The following is a 23,639-nucleotide window of genomic DNA, read 5'->3' as shown; positions in this document are numbered from 1 at the left end:
CAACACCATAAACAATTAAAATTGAGTTTCATACTCAACTGTAAACAACTTGTAAAATGTATTTTTAATTCATAATGGTAATTAGATGTCCAAAACATTGTGCCATGAGTGACATCCAAAATATATTCTGCCACAGCAGCATAAGAGTTCTATCAAATGAATTCCAGTTATCTCTAACTGCATTAATGATGTATAATGAACATATGACTTACACATGCAAATCTCATAGCTATTCACAGAATAAAGACCAGAAGAACTCCAAGCTCTGTATCATAGCTCTAAGCTCTGTATCATAGCTCCAAACCATGCATAAAGATGTGAGGAATATGCCCTTATTGGATTGTTACTCATGTGACCAAACTGGTGCAACATCTGGATTTTTTTAGTGACAACTGAACATCCATCTGTTCCACCTCATGCATCCCGTCCTGGGTAGGATATGTGCACCAGGCAAGGAACATGTGATGATAACAGCTAGCAACACTGTAATAACAGTGTTATATTGATTTTCAAAGTAAAATGCAATACTAATATATTACAATCCATCCAAAGGTCCAAGATTATTAGGCGTCACAGGAGCTAGAACAAATAATAATGGTAGTTGAAAATCCTACAAGTAGGAGCAGTCAGTTTCCATGTGTAGCGCTTAGCATACAATATGAATGCACTATTGTCCCTTCCATGAGACACAGGCAACATCATGGCAAGTGCCCAGGGGTCTCAATTTTGGTTGGCTGGGGTAGAGATGCATGTGCAACTGGGATTTTGAAACCATACCCCAAAATTATAACAAATTAGATGAAAAGGTATTTTTCAATTATTTCTGTTGATAATTATGATCCTGGTTTTGCTGAAGAATTTGCACTTTTTCCAAATTTGGGGAAATTTTGAAGAAAAAAAACACACCCACTCTACTACAAATTGCAACCCAAAGTTATACTAAAAAGGCTGAAAATGCGCCCTAAATCTGTCGCACAATCCCGTCCCTACCTTTCCTCTAAGAGTGGGGCCAGAGTTCTAAATTTGAGTCTAAATCCGGGTAACACTTACATAACATAAAGTTCCACAAATATTACTTTCTTTGCAAACAAGAACATAAAATTAGTACTGTTAATGTTAAATAAGCTGAAAATGTGTGACTGAAATACTAGCCAAGATGGTGCACTTTAGACACAATTTAAAAACATACCAAAAATATATCAAAGACCAATTCTCTGAAATTATTAAATATTTATGACATGAAGACTTCAAAAATGAACTCCTCTATCTGGTTTAGGCGGTCTATCATACTTGTCATGCCTGTATTTGTGCCCTCCTGATTTGGTATCTTTGTCATCATACTTGGTGTCATATTTGGTGTCGTACTTGGTGGCGTCATACTTGCGACCTCCAACGCTGGGTCCCGATGGTCTTGGTGGTGTGCGATCTCGATATCTACTGCCAGTTCTATTCTCCCGTTGCTCTCTGTTAAAATAATAAGGCTAGTTAGGTAATAAATTCTACACAAGGCTTTTGTATAATACGGGGAGAAATATGCATGGTGTGATATCACAGTGTCTTTGTGTCAATGTGCACTTCACCTGAAATTCAGTATTAATGTATGTGCATATTTCGCTGGTCCCAGTATCGTGCGCGTTCAGTTATTCGCACATAGCATACATGCATGTGTACAAAAAAGGGGGGCTGTCCTCAGGCTTGTGGCACAACCGCAAAAAAAAACTTTGACGTCACTATCAAAGTTGAGGTGAACCAAAGCATATGCTGTTTTCAAATAAGGGATTTCAAGTTTAGGACAACTTGGGTATTTCATGATAAAACTGACCCAGTTAATGAGGAAAAGCCATTGTTTTGATATTACATATTCTTCGATGTTTCTTCAATTCCACTTGCTAATTTCTCAAAATGCTGGATAAATTTCAGACCATTATGGCCTTTGGATTGTTAGGAATAAAAGAGGTATAACACAGCAAGAAACTGCATGTCAGGTCATCATAGGACTCAAATAATTGAAAATAAAGACACATTGTCATTGTTGTAACACTCTTTTATTTCACTAATTGGCAACTAATAAATAAGGATGCAGCTAAACTATGAGAACAAATAAAAATAATGCTTATCACTTTAACCAAACATTTTTAGTCTTTTCAAATTTGTTTAAATTCTGTTTCAACAGCTGATCGGAAATCAATGGAACTAGATCATGAAGATATCGTGGCTGTAAACAAAAACACCGCAACCAATCACATACTGGCAACAGTGTGTTTGATGAGTGTGTGGCATGTATGATTGTTCACACCAATCATGTATCACACTGCTCTTACTTGACGCAGCATATTCAACATAGTGTTCACTGCATGGTCAAACACATGTTCATATTGCCATAAATTGATTGGTCAAATTATGGTGGTCACGTATGATCAGTAGAAAGTCCTCCTGAAAAGGTCTAATTTCATAAACATAATCACATTATGAAATAACTGCAAGAGGTTATTAGACCAAAAGAGTACCAACTCAGAACTGCCCCACAGTAAATCCGCCATATTGGTTTGTCACGCATGGAAAGCAAATCGTGTACCTTCAGCAATTGAAATATGTGACCGTATTTTATTTCAGTATTTAAAAATAAACATCATAAACTTAAAAATGGTATATCATTTGACTTCAAAGCGATATCCAGAAGCGGGGTTATGGTTTGTTAAACTTTGCTCCTTCAACAAAATTATAGCTTTTTACGTTTTTACATGTGTCTCTTTTTCCACATTGCTGGCAATATATATCAAACAGTCATAATTGGCGGTCATTTCAAATCATCCCCAAGTCAACGAGGAAAGTTCTCTCATTGTTAATTGTTGGTTATGCTTACCTGTACAAAATACAATGCCTGGTAACCCACCACACGAACAGGATTTAGCAAAAGCAAACAAAGACCAGAGCTATTAAAAGTTCTATAGCCGGCCATCTAAGGTAGAAGCTTATTATCCACTTCAACAATAGGATTATTGATTAGTTTTTGACTATCAAAATAAGACGGATGTCGGGCCAGCTAAGTTATCGATGAATACGACCTTCGTACACATTTTACACCGTAACACAGAATACAATTTAGGGAATTTACGGCTCGTTTGTGCTGCCGGGTCACATATGATTTGCCTCTTTAAACTTGAGCATTACAAAGGGTCTGCCCACTTAGCACATGTTATTGGCACAAACGCATTGAACACAAACAAGCACACACATCAAATCCACAAGTTGACCGTACTCGTATCAGACAGTACCCATAGCAAAATGATCCAGAGGTACACAATTGTGCCATTCATGAATGGCATGCAAACATGGCCATTCTCTTTGGTCCATCCAATCTCTTTACCAAGAATACATAGTACTGGTTCCTTTTTCCCACATAACTCTATATATTTTCCTTTTAAGAGATGTTGATAATCCATCCTTTAACAATATTATTGCACACTTAAATATCAACTGCTACATTATAAGATAGAGACATAATAGTCCAAAGAAGCTTTTAAAAATGCTTTAGAGAACAGAAAAGGATTTGCAAATATTTGACAAGCTTAAATATTATGTTGCTTACTACTTGCATGAAAATATTGCAAATTTCATTTAATTTCCTTTTAAGAACTGGAATGGTGAGATAATTAACATGCTAGTGGAATGTGCAAAATTCTTAATTTTAAATGAAATGTACTTCATGCAAGCTACTCTGCACACTGTATAAAACCAAAGTGATTCAATGTGAATCAAGTATTACGTGATAACAATAGGTCTGTTGAACCATCCTTAACTTTATACAAAAAATACCTTTTGCAGTCACAACAAAATTATTCAGTCACTTTCATTCATTCCAAATACGGTTGTTATTAAAAAAATGTTGTTAACCCTTTATCAGAATTTGGATGAGAATTTTGGTATGAGTCAATCTGCTGATCTTTCACAACTATTAGAGTAAACCGACTTGAAGTATTTTAAGGTTGATTCTCCTATAAGCACCCAACGATGTCAGGAATTTAATAAAGATCTATTTTTATATCAGCCAATCAATATCGACAAATATCAATTTTCCTGCCAATTTTCCGAAAGTTTAAGGCATCAAAAGCTTAAAATATTAGACTACTTGCAAATTGTGTTGGTGGCATAAAAGCCGGGTATCAAATCACTCGTGAAAAGATGCCCAAGGGTTTTAAATCCAAAAAGGAATTCATGAAATGGAAGAAAAATAATGTTTTGCGCTCCTCAAGTTGTAGTTTCATACTTTAATTATTATCAATGGTGCTTACTCTTTTAATTAAAGTTCAGGCAGCAGCAGATTAGTGTTAAATTAAAGGATTGTCACACACATAAGAATCAAAACAATAAGGGTAGGCCTATAATTATGACAGGGGACAAACATGAATCAAAATAAAATGTAAATATCAACTTATCCCATTAATAATATATACATCAACATACACTGACCTATCACAATGTGCCTTGGGGTACATATAAAATTAATTAATTACAACTCAAACATGAAAGCAAACAATTGGGAGGGAACCGCAGCTGAATTTCTACCTGAAAATAGCTGTTGCCTAACTTGCCTTCCAAGCGCAGTGGCATTACATATGTATGCCAAAAAGACACTTTCCTCTCACCCCTATCATACTGCGTGTTTCTACTGGGGAACGGTTGGCGGGTAATGCGGTTTAGTTAAGAGTGTTACCGGTTAATGTGCCCAGTGGAAACAGATCGGTTCAGAGTGATGCGGTGTGGACACCCGGCAACCGCGATCCACCTCACGAGGTAGACCATGTGGTGTGACACCCGGTATTTCTGCCAGTGGAAACACAACGGCTTGGGGTCAGGAAAATACTTTCAGTACTTCCGGTACACACCACAACCCTTATTTTAAGCACCTGTAGAAACGTGGTGGTTGTTGCCTATCGGATTGTGGGAAACCGGGTAATACCGGGTAAAAATACAGAGTGCTCAGTGTAAACACGCAGATTGTGGACAATGTGAAACAATGCCCCTCAATCAATCTCCTCCGCATTCATATGACTCATGCTATACTTCTCAACTACATCTAGATTTCTGTATCTTAAGAAATGTTCAAAAAAAAAACATTTTTCCCAAGGTGTAAAATATTTTATACAACTCTGTTAAAATTCTAAATTTGATATTGATGGGCCATATAATTGTGAATAATTGGTAGCCCTTATGTAAAATGCAGAATAAATTATAAAAAGCTTTGCTATTTTTAATGAGCTGCAACCAAACATTAAAACTAAATGTACAACATTGAGTAAAGCATGATACTGTGCAGATAGGATTTGACAAAAAAAAATTCTGGTAAAATCAAAAACTCCAGCAACAATAAAAACAATTTCTCTTCCAGCCCAAACATTACACAATTTTTCTTCCTGGACAAAGCGTTCTAAATTTACAGTTCACTAACTATAATCACATTCTCTGTTGCATGTTTTCATTTTAAAACATAAATGGCAGTGATAAAAAAGTTCTAGTAGTCAATATAACATGGAGACCATGACAGATTTATTGTGGCAGTCATGCAACGCCTGTCTGCTCAAAGAAGTCTAGAATACAAGCATATCATCTGACAAACACTTCTCTCCAATCAGTAAGTATATTATTGAAAGAGTACAATCATGTAAAATGTATTAGGCCTCCTCATTGGTAGTAAATAACACCAATGGATCATACATGTAGCACATGCCTGATGATTATTCTCACAAGTGTTTATATTGATGCATGATGGTAAACAAGTCTCAATAATTCCACAAACTGATATGTAGCATGTTTGATGATGTAGCTTGCTGCCGAGCAGTCTAAGTGCTGTATATATACTGTTAGATGGAAGATTAGGTGCATGAAGTCGATCTGAGTTTTCCGTTGCCCGTCTGTGCTGTAAACTTATTCATCCACAAGTTTGAATTCATTATTGCGATTTTTCACAAATCAAAATTAAAGATTGTGTTTTCGCACTAAAAAAACACTAAATTCATGCACTTCAAACTCCAAACCAAATAATTGGCTATTCCATTTAAAATCCACACTACCCATGTGGGAGATTTTGGAAATATATTTTGGAAATATATTCCACAAGGGGAGTATGAATTTCAAATGGAATGAACATATTTGGTAGGTCCATTTGAATTTCCTACACCTTCTGACAAAGATTCACTCTGAATCTTCCACAGAGGGAGACTGAGTTTCAAAAAGAGTTGGTTAATTTGTTCATTCCATTTGAAATTCATACTCCCTCTGTGGAACATATTTCCAAAATCTTCCACAGGGGTAGTGTGGATTTTAAATGGAATAGCCCAATCCGAATGAGCGTCACAAACAACACCTTATGCCTGTAGGATGTGTTTAATTCTACATTTTGGCTGATAGTAAAACTTGGGAAAAATAATGAATAATGACAAAGTTACTGTGTCTGCAAATATGTGACAGGAAACTCAGAATAAACTTTATGGGGCCTTCAGATTTGGCTGCAGCTTAAAACCCTCATCACACAGCTTAATTAGAGTAGGTGCAATGATTATGTGGATCTCCCTGTGGTGAAGTTTAAGGACAACTTGTTTCGCATATATATCAAGAATGAGGGAGAAGCCAACACAGTGAAAGTGAGCTTTGGCAGGTTACAATGGATTTCCGTCCCACCACCATACACATAATTTAAATCATTGCACAGCCTTCTACTTATAAGCTGTAATAAGCTGAAATACTATATATTCAGTTATGTTATTTGTTAACAGGCATCAGGTACAATGTATCTGTGTGGCTGCATAATATTGGTTCAAACCATCATCTCAATCTGCTGGTCTTGTACAATGAAGAAACTTCCCTACATGCAAAAGTTGTTTAAAACAGAAAGAAGGTGGCACCTTCCCCAGTCTTCAAGTTGCACCATGTCCCTACTTCCAATGGGAAGAATCTTGCCACATATACAAAGTTGAATCACAACCAGTGGAAACCTTTCACTACTGATCATGGATGACCATTCACTTATTTCAGTGTTTCTATAAAGTCTATTGTTAGATAAACCACAACCTTGCATCATAAGCAAAACATTGGTTAGTCAGTTTCCTCTTTGGTCACGAGTTGTTAAGAAAAATGCTATGTGCTAGCTAGTAGGGATGCTGCTGCTGCTGTTGATGTTGATGCTGCTGCTGCTGATGATGATGATTCAGGTAGGGATGGTGGTGATGTGGGTGTCTGAAACGGGTAAGCCGTGAAAGTGAGATTTTTTAGTACTTGCGATGTTATTTGACACCTGGACATGCAACGTGTCATACTGCACAGCCCTAATGACACCATGAAGAAATGGATACATGAGCAATTATACAGGCAGGGAAATTTGTCATGCAGATTGAGGCACCAAAGAACATAAAACATAGGCCTAAAAACATGTAAACTAGCACCTAGACCACTTTACGTCACATGCATAACTTCAATGCACCTTTAGCAAACTACTCTTTGTCTTGAGAAAGAACAAGATTATGTACCGCACAACCATGCAACATAATGACAGTCAACATGCACCATACAAGCAAGCAACATGTCACAAACAAGTGTTTCATTAACCTCTATCAATGTGGAATCATCCACTCATAACTGGGGCAGCGGTCACCAGTAGCTCGGTCATTGAACAAATATCATCCAATAGTTATTTCAAAGCATTTCAGTTCAGGAATCGTACAACTTCTTTAATCTGCCTGTAGAGCATAATCCACTGCAGCATAATGATAGCCAAGTGAACATGACCAGACTATAATATAGCTAGGGAAGATGGACCATGGCTGCGAGTGAGAGAGACTCAGAAAATCTGTGAAAACTGGTAGATTTAGTCCAGTTTAGAGTAACAGCTCCACAAAACATGTACATGTACGTATATATTCTGGTAGTCACTTTTTGGCCATATGCTGCTCATTAACCCTGAGCGTGGTTTGGTCAGAGGTGGCGTATGTGTTGCCCATTCCGCCCGCTCAAGGGTAACCACCCAGGCCGTATTGTTTTGTATTTTTTTTATTAAGGTTAGGGTTAATTTTCCCCTAGCCCAGTGCCTTACATACAGTTTAATCTAGCCCGATTTCACAAATTGCTACTTCAAAACTTATGGAAATGAGGCTGCCATGACACAAAGTTTAGAACCTCTGCTATATGTAAGAATTGTAATATTCACACTATTATTTGTCATGCTGCAAAAAGTCTATCATTTTTTGCTTCTCTTTTAACTTCACTAATTTCATGTTTTCAACATACACACAAAACTTATACAATAGCATACAAGGATTACAAGATGTCAAAAGCTGAAAAATGAAGCATGGAGGTTTCCAAATAAGGAACTGTGCAACAAGTATGAATACCCCCATGGGAAGTGAATTATTGAAGTGAATTATTGAAATAGCCCAACCCAAGCACATGTTTCTTCTTTTGGCTTCCCAACAACTTTTTTTGTTGCTCTCCCTTTCAACATGAACCCCCCCCATCTCCTTTTCTGTATACGCCAAATTTGTGAGAACCAATAATGCAAACTAAAAATCAGGAATGCACAACCTTTTTAGACCTGAGGGCCATATTATGGATGGAGTTCAGACACTTTGACCAGCCACATATTCATATGTTATTTTTTGTAAGAATAGGCTTCGCGGGCTGCACTGAACATCCATGAGGGCAGCATCTAAAATTTAATGCTTGAATAAGTTCTGTTAAGTTAGCGGAAGACCAGAATAAGTCAAGGCTATTATCAATAGCTATTTGAACTGATGACTGAACCCCTAGAAGGTGCAGAGATCTGGTTTTTGTTTGGTGGGTCAAATTTTGGACAGGGGAGTTTTGGTGAAAATGACAGGAACTTGTCAAATCCTAGCAAAGACCCTGCTTGACGGCACATGTGCTACACACAGGCCATAGGTTGGCCACCCCCACTTTATATGGTAGTATATACATGCATGTTCAAGCAGGAAATTTTGCATATTTAATCACTTTCATAACATATTTGAATAACATGTGTCAAACTTCTCCTACGCCTTTGACTTACAAACAACTACTTATTAATACCAATCTGGTTATTCTTGCCAACCCTTTTTATCCCAGACCTCCCCTACAGTTCACACTCCGGGAGAGCTAAACATAATTATTGCACCGCCCCTTAACAGTATACACACATGTCCCCATTAAGCAAACCTTACCTTCTTGAATCAGTGAGTGCTGGTAATTCTCTCCTTGTACTCCTCATAGGACCTGACAGGGATGCTTGGTCTGGATAGGCACCTCTAGTTCTGGTTGTGAACTCACGATTAAAGGAAGGTGCTTCACCTGTCAAACAACGCAAAAACAATACATGAAAATGGAGCAATCAGAACATTTTGAATGAAAAACAAACGACGTCAAAAAAAAAAAAGCTGCCTTTTGTTACAAAAACCTGTGTGCATTCATTTTGCCATGGAATGTCTTCAGGGGACTGATTTGATACGTCACACGAAAGATGGGGATCAAGTCCTTTTGTCCTGTGCTTGTGGTAGTTGGAGTGTACATGTAGTCTTATTTTCTTGTTTAGCAATAAATGAACCCCTATTTCAAAGAAAGTGATCACCATCTTTCATATGACTAATCAACCTGTCGTGTTACCTGAAGATGACCAATGGTATTGCCAGGGCTGGAAAATTTTTGAATTTTCTGGGAATATAAACTAAGAAATTATTTCCCTTCAATTTGTTATATGGCCCATTTCACGGTTAGGCGCCACTTTTAGTGAAAAAAACTCGAAATTTTCAAAATGGATTAAATTTAATTTAATAGGGGTTTTCTTTTCCAAATAAGACCAGATTTTCATAAAAATATCATTTCCCAGCTTAAATCTCGCTACTTCTTGAAGAAAATTATGATTTATTATCTCATGTTATGTAATTTTTAACAAATTTGATCAATATTGAGTAGTGTATATTTATACTTTGACTGTCCAATACATATATCATAGATATTTAAAATAAACGAGTATGTCATAGGCTCCCTACTGACCAAATTTGGGCAAATTTTGTTGTGTAATGACAAATTTATGGCCACTTTAATGTAATTTTTGTGGTAAAAAAGGAAATTGACATGAAAAGGTTTACTCAACAATTTTAATAATCAATGAATGACTCTGATATTGCACAGCTTTGAAGGTCATAATATGGGTAATGTTCACAAATAATATCAGCCAGTTTGAAAACACAGGTCAAATTCAAGATTCTGATGTTTGTGCAATTTTGGATGTGACTGATGTCAATGTGAACGGAAACCACACACTGTAAAGCAGAGTATGTTTCAGAAAATAATGATTCAAAGAGTTTTCACACACTCAGTAAATTAAATGGGATATATTGAAACATATCAACCTGTGTTAGTGTTCATTTTAAAACATTGTTTACAATTTACAGAAGCGGATGTGACATTTTCAATTGTGAACAGAATATTTCATTATGATAAACAGTTTGCTTGTCAAAAATATAAGCTTTGGGCACTTCTAACACATATATTTTGTGAGATTCTATTGAATTGAGCAATGCTAAAACGTTTTAACTGACCCTTTATATTTTTGACAAGCAAAATGTTTATAATTTACTGAAATATTCCGTTCACAATTGAAAATGTCACATCCGCTCTGTACATTGTATACAAAACTGTCCTCTAAAGACAAAAGACAAAGCTATGAAATAATCATATATGACATGTACAAAATAATAAACCTATTTTAGAAAGTCAAATATCATGTTGTTTAAGTATTTTGGCCTAAAAACTACTAATTTTGAGGATGTGACATGTGAACGGAAATTGAAGCTTTTTTAATCTCCTGTCACAATTAAAGAAGGCATACTGAATTAAAGATTTGTTGTGCCTTTTGATCCCCCACAAACCTGTAATGAAATAACTTCAAACTGGCATCCTAGTCCCATTCCTGTCTTAGTTCTTTGAAGAAACTATTTTGGATGTGACAGGTACCATGGATGTGACACATGTGAACGGAAACTTTGAAATGACATCTGCAAGCTAAGTTGATGAAGGAGTTTTCATTAAATGGTGTCATTAGATAGCTCATAGCAGGAGATTTTAAAAATCAAGGAGAAAAAATTCTGCCACATTTTGTTAATAAATTATACTATTTGGAAAATTAATCGGATGTGACAAAATTGTGAACGGAATTTGTTGGCAAAAATTCAAAATATCGCTGTATCTACATATTAAGAGCAACAAGTGTAATTTGTTCAACAAATAGTAACAAGACTCTGAACTTTACTAAAACACACTAGTTTGCCATTCATGTAAAGTATTAGTCGATCTATTCCACATTGAATAAGGTACATAGATGTGAGCGGAAAATGTCACATCCAATTCAGAAATTTAAATGGTTCTCATGCTAGTTTAACTGACAACTAATACTTTGTTAATGTATGGCTGTATAGTGCAACTTGTTCACTACATAAAAACAACAAAAGCAGCTGGTAGGCTCAACATAGTTAAAAGTGGCAGCATTGGAAAATAAATGTCTGTTTCAGGTTGCTAGTGAAATGTGGTTTTTTGACCACTTCTGACCCCAGTGCGCCCTGAAAGATAAAACTAGAAAGGCCGATTAAGCTAATGGAGGTAGGCCATACAGAGACAATGAAAAATCACCAACAGTAAATTCTGTAACCCCATTATTTTTTACACACCAGGCCAGATATGTTGAAAATCAAAAAGTAGCGCCTAACCGTGAAATGGGCCATATCTTTATTTTCATAGACCAAATTTCCTGGAGAACACAAGTTCCCAACTTTCTCCAGGCCTGATATTGGATGTGATGTATAGGGTTCACAACTTATAAGTTCCCCCCTAAATACTTTTTTAAATAAATTGAAAAATGTTTGACGAAATGCAAACGTTTTAAATGGTATGGGTAGCTTTATTAGTTTTACACATATGGTCCAAATTTTAGCGTCACACGTCATTGCGTTTGGTCACAATGATTCATTATGTAAACAAAAGAGACCGTTTTTAACAGTGTTAAAAGTTACATCTGAGTCCATAGGAGCCAATTAACTCTAAAACAATACAGTAGGCCAGGAATATTCATGTGTTTGTTAAAGAAAACTTAATCTTTGTTTTTCTTCTTTTTCAAAAGCAAAGCAGGTGTTTAATTCTTTTCTCTTGGGCGGGATATGTACTGCGGTGAGAATAGACCATACATCGCCAGTAGTTCATCAAATGTGAAAAGTAATTTTTAAAATGGCACGTTTGCCCGATTTCCTTCGCGGACGACCAATAGGTTTGCTGGATGAAAATGTACCAGTGAAAGAAATTGCTCGTCGTATGGGAGTTGCACCCAATGCGATTCTAAAATTGAGAACAAAATTTCAGGTGAAAGGAGAAGTGAAAAATCAGCCGAGAGCACCCGGGGAGAGCACCTCGTGGACGTGTCACGTCTGTTCGCCAGGACATGTCAATAGTGAATTTGGCTGAAACCAGCAACAGATACGGACTTTAGTAAACAGCATGCGCCGATGTTGTAATGCACTTGTTAACAGTGTAGGAGGACACATTACCTACTGAACATCTAGACTTTAAGTTTTATTTCCATTACAAACACATGAACAAACCTAACATACTGTATTGTTTGAAAATTGACTCCTATGGACCAAGGTGCAACTTTTCAAACTGCCTCTTTTTTACATAATGAATCATTGTGACCGAACGCAATGATGTGTGACACTACAAATTGGTCCAGATTTGTAAAACAAATAAGGTTACTCATAACTTTTACAATTTTACATTTCGTTAAATAGTTTTCGATTTCTTTCAAAAAGCATTAGGGGGAACTTATAAGTTGTGCACCCTATAGTATGGCCAAAATGTGAGTTTCTGCATTTAATTTGTAGCCTTTTATTTATACCTACTGGGTGAGTAAATCTAAGTAACTTTCACCATCATATTATACATTCCACTGCTAAACATCCTACTTGAGTAAGGATGGCCAAAAATAATGTAGGCATTTCTAACAATCCTAACAACTTATGATGAAAACAATAATCACAAGCTTAGATTTAATTTAGCTATTGATACAACAAATTCTTCATTTATACCATTACTGATATCATCTATTAATGTTCATTTTGTTTCTTCAGTCATATTCCTTTGTCATTATACCTTATTGCTGTTCAATGCAGTACAAGCAAACAGCTGCCCTCAATATACATTTTGAGGAAACACAAAATGTGTCTTGTCAACAGAGGGGGCTAGACTAGATTTGCAAGTTTACACCTTTAATCACAATAAGATACCACACCAGCAAATAATTAATATTATAGCAAAATGTAGTTCCAATTCTGACAGGATATAGCAAGGTTCAGTATTGAGTAGAGTATTGAAGTAATCCTGTGTGTAATTTTGATGGGACAGATTTTCAAGATATGACCATGTGAAAATTTGTAAGTTTCTTACATCTAAAAACATGACAACTAGGCAGATATTAAAGATGGGACCTTTTTGCACTTAACCACTCAATATTTAGTTGTAGTAAATTAAATTTGCAAATTGGGAGTTTCTGGCTAAGTTTGCAAAAATTATACTGCAGGCAAAAATAACCAGTTTTATGGTATCCTGTTTGCACCTGCCAATCATGTTGCTATTGGTTAGAGTCTAAACACAGACATTACTTACTTTCATCTAAATTAAGGAATTCCTGATTTTCTTCCACCTGACCCGTCCTGGCATCCCGTGCCTTCTCTATTATGTGTGCTCTATCACCTGAAATATACAATGAAAAAAACAACAACATGATTACTGGTAGGTTTGTTTGTAAAGGAAAACATGATGCTGTTTAATTGCTAAAATAATCTCATTCTAACAAACCCATTAGTCTGCGGTTCATATTTCCAGTATTCATGATAAATTTACTTTATGCGAGACAAGATGTTGGACCAATCTAGTACCAAAGCTTCCAACATTCAACTCCACTGGGACTATCATCCTGATAGTGATAAACAGGTTATCCAACTCGATAAATGGCATAATATGTTACATAATGTGAACAAAATATGGTCTTCAACTAAATAATATCAAAGAAACTTACCTAAATGGTGTCCTATAGCCATTTTTTCTACACCTTTCTCTGAGTCTCGTACTGTTCTCCTTGTTTCTTTCACCTTGTACAAACACAAATCATAATTCAATTAGCATTTTCATATATATGTGGGCAACTCAGGCCAAAGTGATGATTTGTGACATTCAGGTATATTATACAAATGTTTTAAAACCGTCTATGAGTGTAATGGTCGAATAATCATGAGGTGAATTCAATAACATTTTAAGTTCATTTCTACAACAACACCAAGTTCTGCTATGCCTTGATTGATTTTGTCGAAATTTACCTGCTACTTATATCTCAAGTCCATGAGGTAACACAGACACAAATCATGCTAAGGAGCCATATCTGCCATACACGTACACGACACACACACTGTGTCGGACCAAGGCAGAGAGGCTCCTTCTGTATTGCGCCGCACAAGTGTCATTGAGATGGTAAAAAATATCAAACGGCGGACGGCAGTAGTTCATGGTAAATATATCAAAATGGTAATCAAGCAATGAACGTTGAATAATGAGCAATATACAATGGCAAGTTAATAGGGATAATAAATCAAGCTCTTCTTTGCCTCCTGTGCTGTGGACATCAGATTTTAGCGAATTTTCTTCAACGACAATCATGCACGATACTTGTGTCACCTCATTGGTTTTGTGTGAAATTTGGTCAACTTCAACATTTTGTTATGCGAATCATAGGCCTAGGTCATCCACATATATCACATGAATTGCATTCAGATATGCTTGTTCTCTACATGAAATTTATCATTTTTGGATGACACACCTTAGGATTCTCATAGTAGAACAGTCACTAAAGTTGACCAAATTTTGCACACAAAACCTGATGTGAACGAACTATCACAGACAGCAGGGAGTCACCATATTTCCCCAAAATGCTTATGGAAAACAAACACCATAATAATGATGAGAAATTGATATTTCAAGATTGTACAGTATCATTCTACCTCACAAACTCATTGCAACATTTGATAGATTATTATAGGGCACACAGATTTGGCAGGCAGATTTTCTTCCATACATATTTAATATCAAATGTGACCGTCCACGGCGAATGAGCCGTAAATTCCTCCCCGGTCAATTTTGTTTTATTTCGTGTTTAAAAATAAACATCATAAACTTAAAAATGGTATATCATTTGACTTCAAACGACATCCAGAAGCGGAGTTATGGTTAGTTAAACTTTGCTCCTTCAACAAAATTATAGCTTTTTTCGTTTCTATGTGTGTCTCTTTTTCACATTGCTGGCAATAAATATCAAACAGTCATAATTGGCGGTCATTTCAAATCATCCCCAAGTCAACGAGGTTTAAGAAGGTTTTCTCATTGTTAATTGTTGGTTATGCATACCTATACAAATAACCCACCACTTGAAAAGGATTTAGCAAAAGCAAACAAAGACCAGAGTTATTAAAAGTTCTATAGCCATCTAAGGTAGAAGCTTATTATCCACTTCAATAATAGGATTATTGATTGGTGTTGTGACTATCAAAATAAGACAGATGTCGCTGCCAGCTTTAGTGACCGATGAATACGACCTTCGTACACATTTTACACCATAACTCAGAATACAATTTAGGGAATTTACGGCTCGTTTGTGCTGCCGGGTCACAAATAACAGCTAATCTGCCAATTTATAATAACAACCTACCCCTCCTGGTACTTGTCTTGTGGATGATGATGCTTGGTAGACTTTAGGGGCCCCTTCTCCTGTGTTTGAATACGACATCACTGATGTTGAAGAGTAACTATGTGAATTGGGATCATTAGCCATCCTCTCCTATTATGAAAAAACAACATTATGGTGAAGACTTTCTGATTTCTCTAGTTAAGCAGTATAGTTGAAGACCGAATTAAAAAGACTAGTTTGCGTCTGACGTCAGGGCAAAGGCACGGCATGATTCATTGGTTGCTGACCTTCACAGTACAGCATTTTGGTCTGGTTGACAGAACGTCGTCAGGGGTAGCGCTAAGTTGCTTTTTGGGGTCCCGGACCCACCAAAATAGAGTTCGGACCTCCTGTTTTTAAATTTTCTGCAAGTTCAGGGGTCCCTGCAGACCCCCAGTTTTTCAATCCAGGAAAATGAGTAATATCTCACGCATCGTCAAAATAATTTGTTGTCCACTTTTCAGATTCTCGAGCACCATGGCTCAACTAATCATGGGTCAAAATGAACATTGTAGTCGGCAAATCCCGGTACGTCTCTGTCTCACGCCAAGCAATTCCACAAAGTTGACAGCCCTGGTAAGACTAATGTGAAATCTATACCCCAGACAAGTGACACATAGCTTTATCTCAGCAGGCATTCAATTACTAGTGCAACCAAGACTCAAGTGGGATGCATGAGACCAACATGGAGATAAGGCTTTGTTGCACTGAGACCTTGGTGTATTTATTATTATTCTCAGGTGCAAAATCCAGCACAACAAATTGTCCACAAATTTTACCACCGACCTCTTGGAATGCAAGCAGGGCTTCCAACCTGTATAATTTTTCTCAGTGAGGCATAAATAAATAAAATAAATTTTGGATTTATAAAGCCTCACTGAGAAAAATTATATGCATTTTGCAATAATAAAAATATATAAGAATGAGATGCCGACTTTAGTTGTCTTGATCAAGTGGTCTTAAGACTCACATCCTCATATATGGCTAAATACAAAAACTGACTTACATGTAGCTACTCGTGCATGACAACCACATAAATATTCATTCGCTAACTGTCATCTTAATTGTCCCACATTGGGAGGTCAATGTTGTCAGTGCATTTCCAAGTTAGCAATGTATGTAATTATTTATAACTTTGTTGAGTTTTGAGTGTTGCTTTTATTTTGCAAAATAATATAGATGTGCTCTAAAAACCCATGCAGGGTTGGTATTAGTTTAGAAGACAAACTTATAGTCGGGGAATAATAAATGTGACACGATCTGGTCCACTCAGAACGAAGTCTGCAATTTTGAAAATTGAGTTACTAATTACCATTACTAAACTCTGATCAGCTTGTAATAGGCGGGACTTATAACATCATGGATTGATACAGAATGGCGTACACACAGTTAGGTGCAGCACCTATGCGAACTGCGCTTATGTATTGCGTGAGTGACACACGCTTTTGCGAATTTACACAAGTATAAGTTGGCACTTTATTGACTTGTGCAGTAACAAAACCCGAATAAATACCAGCTGATCAAAGTACAGTACACTCTACTGATGTTAAAATTCCTAGTAAATTGGTTGCAAATTTATGAACATCCATTTTTATATGTTTTGTAAAATAATCTTATGAGGAGTTTTTTCTCCATGTATGTGGTGTAATTGGATCAGATCGTATCACAGTAACAGGCTTTGCCGTTTGAGGAGAGCTAGAGCGATTGCTCCCTATCACTCCCCTCAAATAAAGCTGAGGAGAGCTTTTTATTGCTCACCTACCTTTGGTGGGACAATAATAACCACATATATACAGTACAGTAAAAATGCTCTCCTAGTGCTCTCCTGTAGAACTCAAGGAGAGCAATTAAAAGCTCATCTGCAAATTTCAAATGGCAAAGCCTGCAGTAACATGTCACCGTCCTCTTTCACTTTATTTTAAAAACTGTGCAAAAAATGTGCTGGAATTACTTACAAAACTCTGATGCATGTTTCCCATCATGGCTTGCATATTGCCAAACATGCTGCCGATACCGCCATCCATCATGCCAAACGGTGACATGGCCTAAAGTATAGGGGAACACAAAAAAATCACACAGCAAGAGCTTAGGGTTAATTTAATCATGACTTTATTAAGGAGTGAATTCCAGATTACAGTAAAACATTCCTGTATGATCTGTGAAGTGCCTTCCTTGAGGAGGGACAGAACTCAGGCAGTGATCTGATCATCTGACAATGGTAAATGGGATTTGCTAGGCAAAACAATGCAATAACATCACCCAAGTTATATAGTATGGCACAATACAATGGGATTGGTTTTTTTTAGTGTAAAATGAAAACTTGCAATACATTGGTTTGTTTGGTTGTTGGTTTTGGTAGGTCAGAACGATAGACCTAGACAATAAGTGTTAAAATTATATATTATGGTACATGCGCTTTTGGTAATTCAACATGTGCTTAAACCAAAAGGTGCAGGTACATGTATGTGACACTTGGAAACATTCAGTTCAAATGGTGTGTGTTATTAGTGAAGATAAAGCACCATGATCCTATGGTTTAGCAGGATATGGGTGAAGAGAGACTCCAAAAATAAAATAAATTATATGTGATTTATTCTTGCGTAACTGAATACAGTTAGAAGTCTGAAAAAAATCAGACATTGAAACACCATAGAAACACACAATTTTAAATATTTCAATTACTGTCAAATTATTTCACATTACGGGTACGGTATACAAGGTATTAATGGTCGAAGCAGCCAAAAAATTGATTTTCGGTGTTTTGCAAAAGTTCATTCTACAAATCATACTTTGAAAACTTGCTTTATTGTTGTTAATGAGTTATGTACGTTTTACAAAAGTGTTGTTGTTTCAGCCCTCTTTACAACATAACTCAAGAACCACAGGACCTACAAAAGTATATCTGTGATATTTGAATTCTGCTCACGCTCACTACCATTCGCAAGATGCTGTGAACTACTTTTTTTTTGCTGCTTCAACCAACAATACATCGTATACCCTTGACTTTAGCTAAAATAATAGTTTCTCGATCATGAGAGCTCAATAGGCACGCAATGACAATTGCGTCGGCGTACAACACACGCTTTGGGTAGCGCAGCATTTCCTGTGCGTGCACAATCAATCGCACTATTGTGTCATTCCACTTAACTTGCGACATTACGCAGTGCACGCAGTACATTCATACTCTCATGATCGAGAAATTATTATTTTAGCTATAATAGTAGTACCATTATACAAAATACTAGTGTGTTAACGAGGGGAAGTATCCATGCAACTTCATAAATTACATTGATCAACTTACAAATGGATCACTGTATCTGGGTCTGGTTTCCTGTCGTGGGGTAAGATCTCTGTGTCTTCTGCTACTGCTGCCACCTTCTAACGCCAGGGTAGGGTCCCGTCTTGAGGTGGGGGCAGAAAAGAATGGGTCAGCACTGAACATGGAACCCATCATGGACATTTGTTGCCTGTGACGCTCATGGATATCCCTGCAGAAAAACAAATAAAATTTGATACAAATGCTTAGACAGGATGGGAAACAAGAAGTTCATCAACAAAAAGAATATATTTGGGCTTGACAAATCAACATTTCTTACACCACTGAATTTATCCACTAAAAGATACCAGCATCCAGTTTCAATATTACCTACAATCTCAAGTTATGGGGTCGTGACACACTGTACACAAAATGTAAAAGCAAATTTCTCGAAAATAAGATTAATTTAAAGAACTTCTCTCTCCAATTGTTTTATGTCACTTTTCAACAACTGAGGAAAAAGAAATTTGAAATCACACAAGTATATTTACCTTTAAAGCATCTCCAAAAGTGTTATATTTTTGTGATTACAGCCATTTTCAAAGTGTTGTAAAGTAGAAAATATTGCAATGACCCTGGGTTTTTAATATTGCCAAAACAGTAAATTAACAAATAACAATACCATACATCTCATGCTTTTAGTTGTATTCCCACAATTATTGCTTCGTTATAATGCAAATTTATGACAAAATATGATTTCTTTTTAAAATGGGGTAAAATAGCCAATTTTGTGAATCTTTAATAGAAGGCTGTATCTTCGCAACGGATTGTCCAATTCAGGTGATTCAAACGGTTTTTTGAATCTTTTTGCAAAAGGAACAATCCTGGCAGAAAAATAAATTCCAGGGATATACCGGTATTTCAAATTTTCATGTGGTCACCCAGTGGCTGTATTGGGTATTAAAAGGTCATTTCGTGATCCACAGCCTCATCCCCCATTTTTCTCAAAAAAAGTTGAGATTTTTATACCACTGGAAACCTCTGGCTACATAATGTAGGTATGCCAGGCAAACCGTAATTAACACATTTGCTAGTCAGCCAAATTCGCCTAGAACACAATACCGTACATATTTACATAGAAATTTGAAAAGAACAGGTAGGTCAAGGAAACCTACATAAATATGTTGTCTATACTTCACTTGACCCAAATATATGATAGAGGGATTTTGATAGCAGTTCCACATAGAAAAGCTGCTATCATCATGAGACTAAAGATCTAGAAACACCACCAAAATGCTGTTTTGTGAGCTGAATCTTTTTGATGAAAGTCAATCTTTGACAAGATGTAATCTTTGCTACAGAAAGTGCTATGACAAAAAGGTTTTCAGTTTTGGCTTTCTTTACAAAGGGCTTAATTTGATGCAGTTTGATGGCAAATTTGAATTCACCTGGCATACCTACATAATGTTTATGTGCAAAATATTTCTTGCAGACTAATTCGTTTTTATAGCAAAGATATCGTGAAATTTGAATTTCGTTCTGGTATACCAGAACGAAAAATTTTACAACACATTGTCTACGGTACGTCTACATGCGTCTAGCAGTGTAAATTAATACACATAATAATGCATAACTCGCAAACGCAAAATCGGAATCAATTGAAATTTTGGGAATAAGTTTTTTACATGGATATCTACCACTACTGATAGTCTTGCCAGCAAGACTTCAGTCTTTATCATAAACATAATGACAGTACGGACCTGAGAGTATGGTTACAGTTACTGTAGGTATCCCAGGCAAACCTTAGTTAACACATTTGCAAGTCAGCGAAATTCGCCGAGACCGGGGCCCAAACACAATGCACATTTACATAGAAATTTGACCCAAATATATGATTTTTTATGGTGATAAGCAAGTCGCACATGGAATTTTAGAGGGATTTTGATAGCAGTTCCATTAAAAAAAGCTGCTATCGCCATGAGACTAAGATCTAGAAACACCCCTAAATGCCGCTTTTGGGGAATTTTGCTAGCAGAATCTTTTGGCGATCCTGACTTTTAGACCACCGAGCTATATAAGGTACAAATTGCAAATTTATCATATAAACTTTCGCAACAAGGTTAAACATGTTTTCAACTGTACAAACATACCTTTTATTCCATCAAACAAGCTTTATTTTGTTCCAAAATTCACGTTTTTATAGCTATTTTTGACGTAAAAGAGCTGGTTACAAAACCGGTGATGCCAGCTCCGAAGTTTTCGCGTAGCACAAGCGCTTAATTTACGCTCGCGTATCATGCATTTTCAAGCGCGTTTGACATAGTTTTACTGCATGACGCAATTCTGCATTTATTCAAGATGGTGAATTTCTAAAAGCGTGATGTATTTTACCCGTAATTTCCCTCATTACTCAAAGCCCTGCCCTCTTTCACAATATTTTAGCTTCTTGGATATCATCGGAAACATAGATTAGTAATATTAGGTAGGTCACTGTATTTTTAAAAATTGTTTAGATGGTTTTACAATGAAAAATTGATGTTAAAGCTTCTTTTCAAAAATTGGTTTTAGCTTGTTAAAAAACGGGTAAAAAATCGTTTTTAGCTTGTTGGATATTGTTGCTTAATAGTATAAAGCTTGACTACTTAGATGAAACTTTTAGTTTAAGCTTGTTAGAATATTAAACCTTGATGAAATAGTAATATTTGAGCCCTATTAGCGAGGGTGGTCTAAAAGTCAGGATCGCCATCTTTTTGATGAAAGTCAATCTTTGACAAGATGTAACTTTGTTACGGAAAGAGCTATGACAAAAATGTTTTCAGTTTTGGCTTTCTTTACTCAAGTGCTTTAATTTGATATGTAAAATGATGCAGTTTGATGGCAAATTTGAATTCACCTAGCATACTTAGTTACTGGAACTCATGAACTACTAGTACTACCACTACTGAAAAATTAAAATGTCATAAAAAGAGGATACTAGGATCACAAAATACTCCTTTAATATACACATGACCTTTTTTAGGTCATTTGATTCTGATTCGTACCACCCAGGAGGCTGATAAATAATAATGAACATTTATATTATCATAATTATGTTTTATTTTTTTTTTACATTGCACATCATCACATTCATTCAATCATGTCAATCATCAGCCTTCAATCACGGCCACTTCCTTACCTGAAAAAGGGATCATCCTCAAAATGTCTAAACCCTGATCCAAACATTTTGCTTCTCTAAATTAGCCTTAAACGTAAATGAGTATTTAGATCAATGATACCTGTTCGAATAACTCTGAAAACTGACTCTTTAATGCTTTGTTTACATTATTAAATGCCATGTATTTCACGTCCGATTTGCATCTAGAAATTTCTCAACAATATCATTCCCAATTTCTGGGAGTTTTTCATACCGTCCCATCGTTCTATACATTTTTGTTATACTATTTTTGTAACAAACATTTTGTGTGAACGAGACTAATATTTCACAATTTAGTACGCATGCGTAATAAAAGTAGGCTTTTACCAGTCGTCACATTTTAGCAAAAGGTTTATGAGACCGAGGGGGGGGGGGGGACATTTGATATTGTGTCTCCCATATGATGTGGAGGGAACATGTCCTGCCCAGGCCGGATTGACGCTCATGGCCTAAGGTTGGGTCTTTTGTCTTGAAGTGGAATCAATTACTCACTTACAGGCCCGTACGCAGGGGGGTGCGGGGGTGCGTCGCACCCCCAAATTTGCCAAAGTGTACAAAAAGTCTCAAAATTTCAGAATTTGCGAGCGTAGCGAGCAAAAAAATGAGGTTTTTTACGGGTTTTTCGTCAAAATATGTCCAAATTTTGGTAAGAAAGTCCACTTTTCACAAAATCGCCCCCCCTTGGGAAAAAGGTCCACTTTTTCAAAATCAGCACCCCCCCAAACAAAATCCTGCGTACGGGCCTGCTCACTTATGACGTAGATCCGGGAGCCTGCACGGGGCGGGCCGCGCCGGGTTAATCCCGGGGGTAATTCAGACGTTCGCCGAAGTGAAACAGAGCAAGAAATTCACGGCAAGAAATCCAATCGATATTATGTGTAGTTGGCGTTAAAGTTGAAGTAAATTTTCAAACTTCATTTCATAAAAGCTCGTAAACTCTCTATTCTCAAACAACATTTAGACAGTTCTTTTATACATACGCCCTCTTTTATTTTCTCGAGTAAACTTGGGATTTTCCCAATTCAATGACGTCATACCTAAAGTGTGGTGCAATAATCCAGAATGGTTAAATAGGAAATATATACACTATTCTGACGAGGTGAGCCATGGCTAGAGCAGGTTTTTCCAATGAGACAAAAGCATAGGATTTATCCTCCACACCGAATGCCGTGACACGGCATTACCCAACGGTGTGGACCCTGCTCGGCTAATTCGACACTCACCTTTTGTTTCATCAATGGATATTTTCTTTGATGCTTTTATTATTTTCCCATGTGAAATGGCCGTATTTTAACACAATTATTTCTTTTTTTTTCCGAGTAATTTTTTTTTTCAACTGTTGACTCTAGAGTTCGAGTGGTTCTCATCCCTCGCAGTCAATTGCT

At 36.5% G+C, this 23,639-nt stretch overlaps 1 protein-coding gene across 4 annotated transcripts; it reads right to left on the bottom strand.

The window, feature by feature from the left end:
- LOC140157349 (myeloid leukemia factor 2-like) lies at positions 1-22,469 on the bottom strand. Of its 4 annotated transcripts, none has more exons than XM_072180515.1 (8): positions 22,337-22,466; positions 19,107-19,293; positions 17,761-17,850; positions 15,788-15,916; positions 14,108-14,180; positions 13,696-13,782; positions 9,210-9,336; positions 1-1,464 (listed from the first exon to the last, which is right to left on the bottom strand). In XM_072180515.1, the coding sequence occupies exons 2-8, from the start codon at positions 19,263-19,265 to the stop codon at positions 1,248-1,250; spliced, it is 882 nt and encodes a 293-aa protein (XP_072036616.1). In that variant the 5' UTR covers positions 19,266-19,293; positions 22,337-22,466; the 3' UTR covers positions 1-1,247. The 4 variants fall into 4 exon arrangements, with proteins under 4 accessions (XP_072036616.1, XP_072036615.1, XP_072036617.1 ...); XM_072180514.1 differs by having other exon boundaries at positions 22,237-22,464; XM_072180517.1 differs by lacking the exon at positions 1-1,464 and adding an exon at positions 2,024-7,233 and having other exon boundaries at positions 22,237-22,460.
- Between the last annotated feature and the right edge of the window lie 1,170 nt (positions 22,470-23,639).

The sequence above is a fragment of the Amphiura filiformis genome, chromosome 7 (genome assembly GCF_039555335.1).
Source record: "Amphiura filiformis chromosome 7, Afil_fr2py, whole genome shotgun sequence".
Classification (NCBI taxonomy): domain Eukaryota; kingdom Metazoa; phylum Echinodermata; class Ophiuroidea; order Amphilepidida; family Amphiuridae; genus Amphiura; species Amphiura filiformis.
Note: the sequence above shows the minus strand (reverse complement) of the source record. Positions and strands in the feature narration are given on the sequence as shown.

Excerpts from the sequence above, each read along its gene's own strand:
- LOC140157349 (XM_072180514.1), bottom strand. The coding sequence starts at position 22,283 with ATGTTTGGATCAGGGTTTAGACATTTTGAGGATGATCCCTTTTTCAG. Across the intron at positions 14,181-15,787 it reads CAAGACAAGTACCAGGAGGG|GTGAAAGAAACAAGGAGAAC; the intron begins GTAGGTTGTTAT and ends TGTTTGTACAAG. Across the intron at positions 1,465-9,209 it reads GCACTCACTGATTCAAGAAG|AGAGCAACGGGAGAATAGAA; the intron begins GTAAGGTTTGCT and ends TTATTTTAACAG.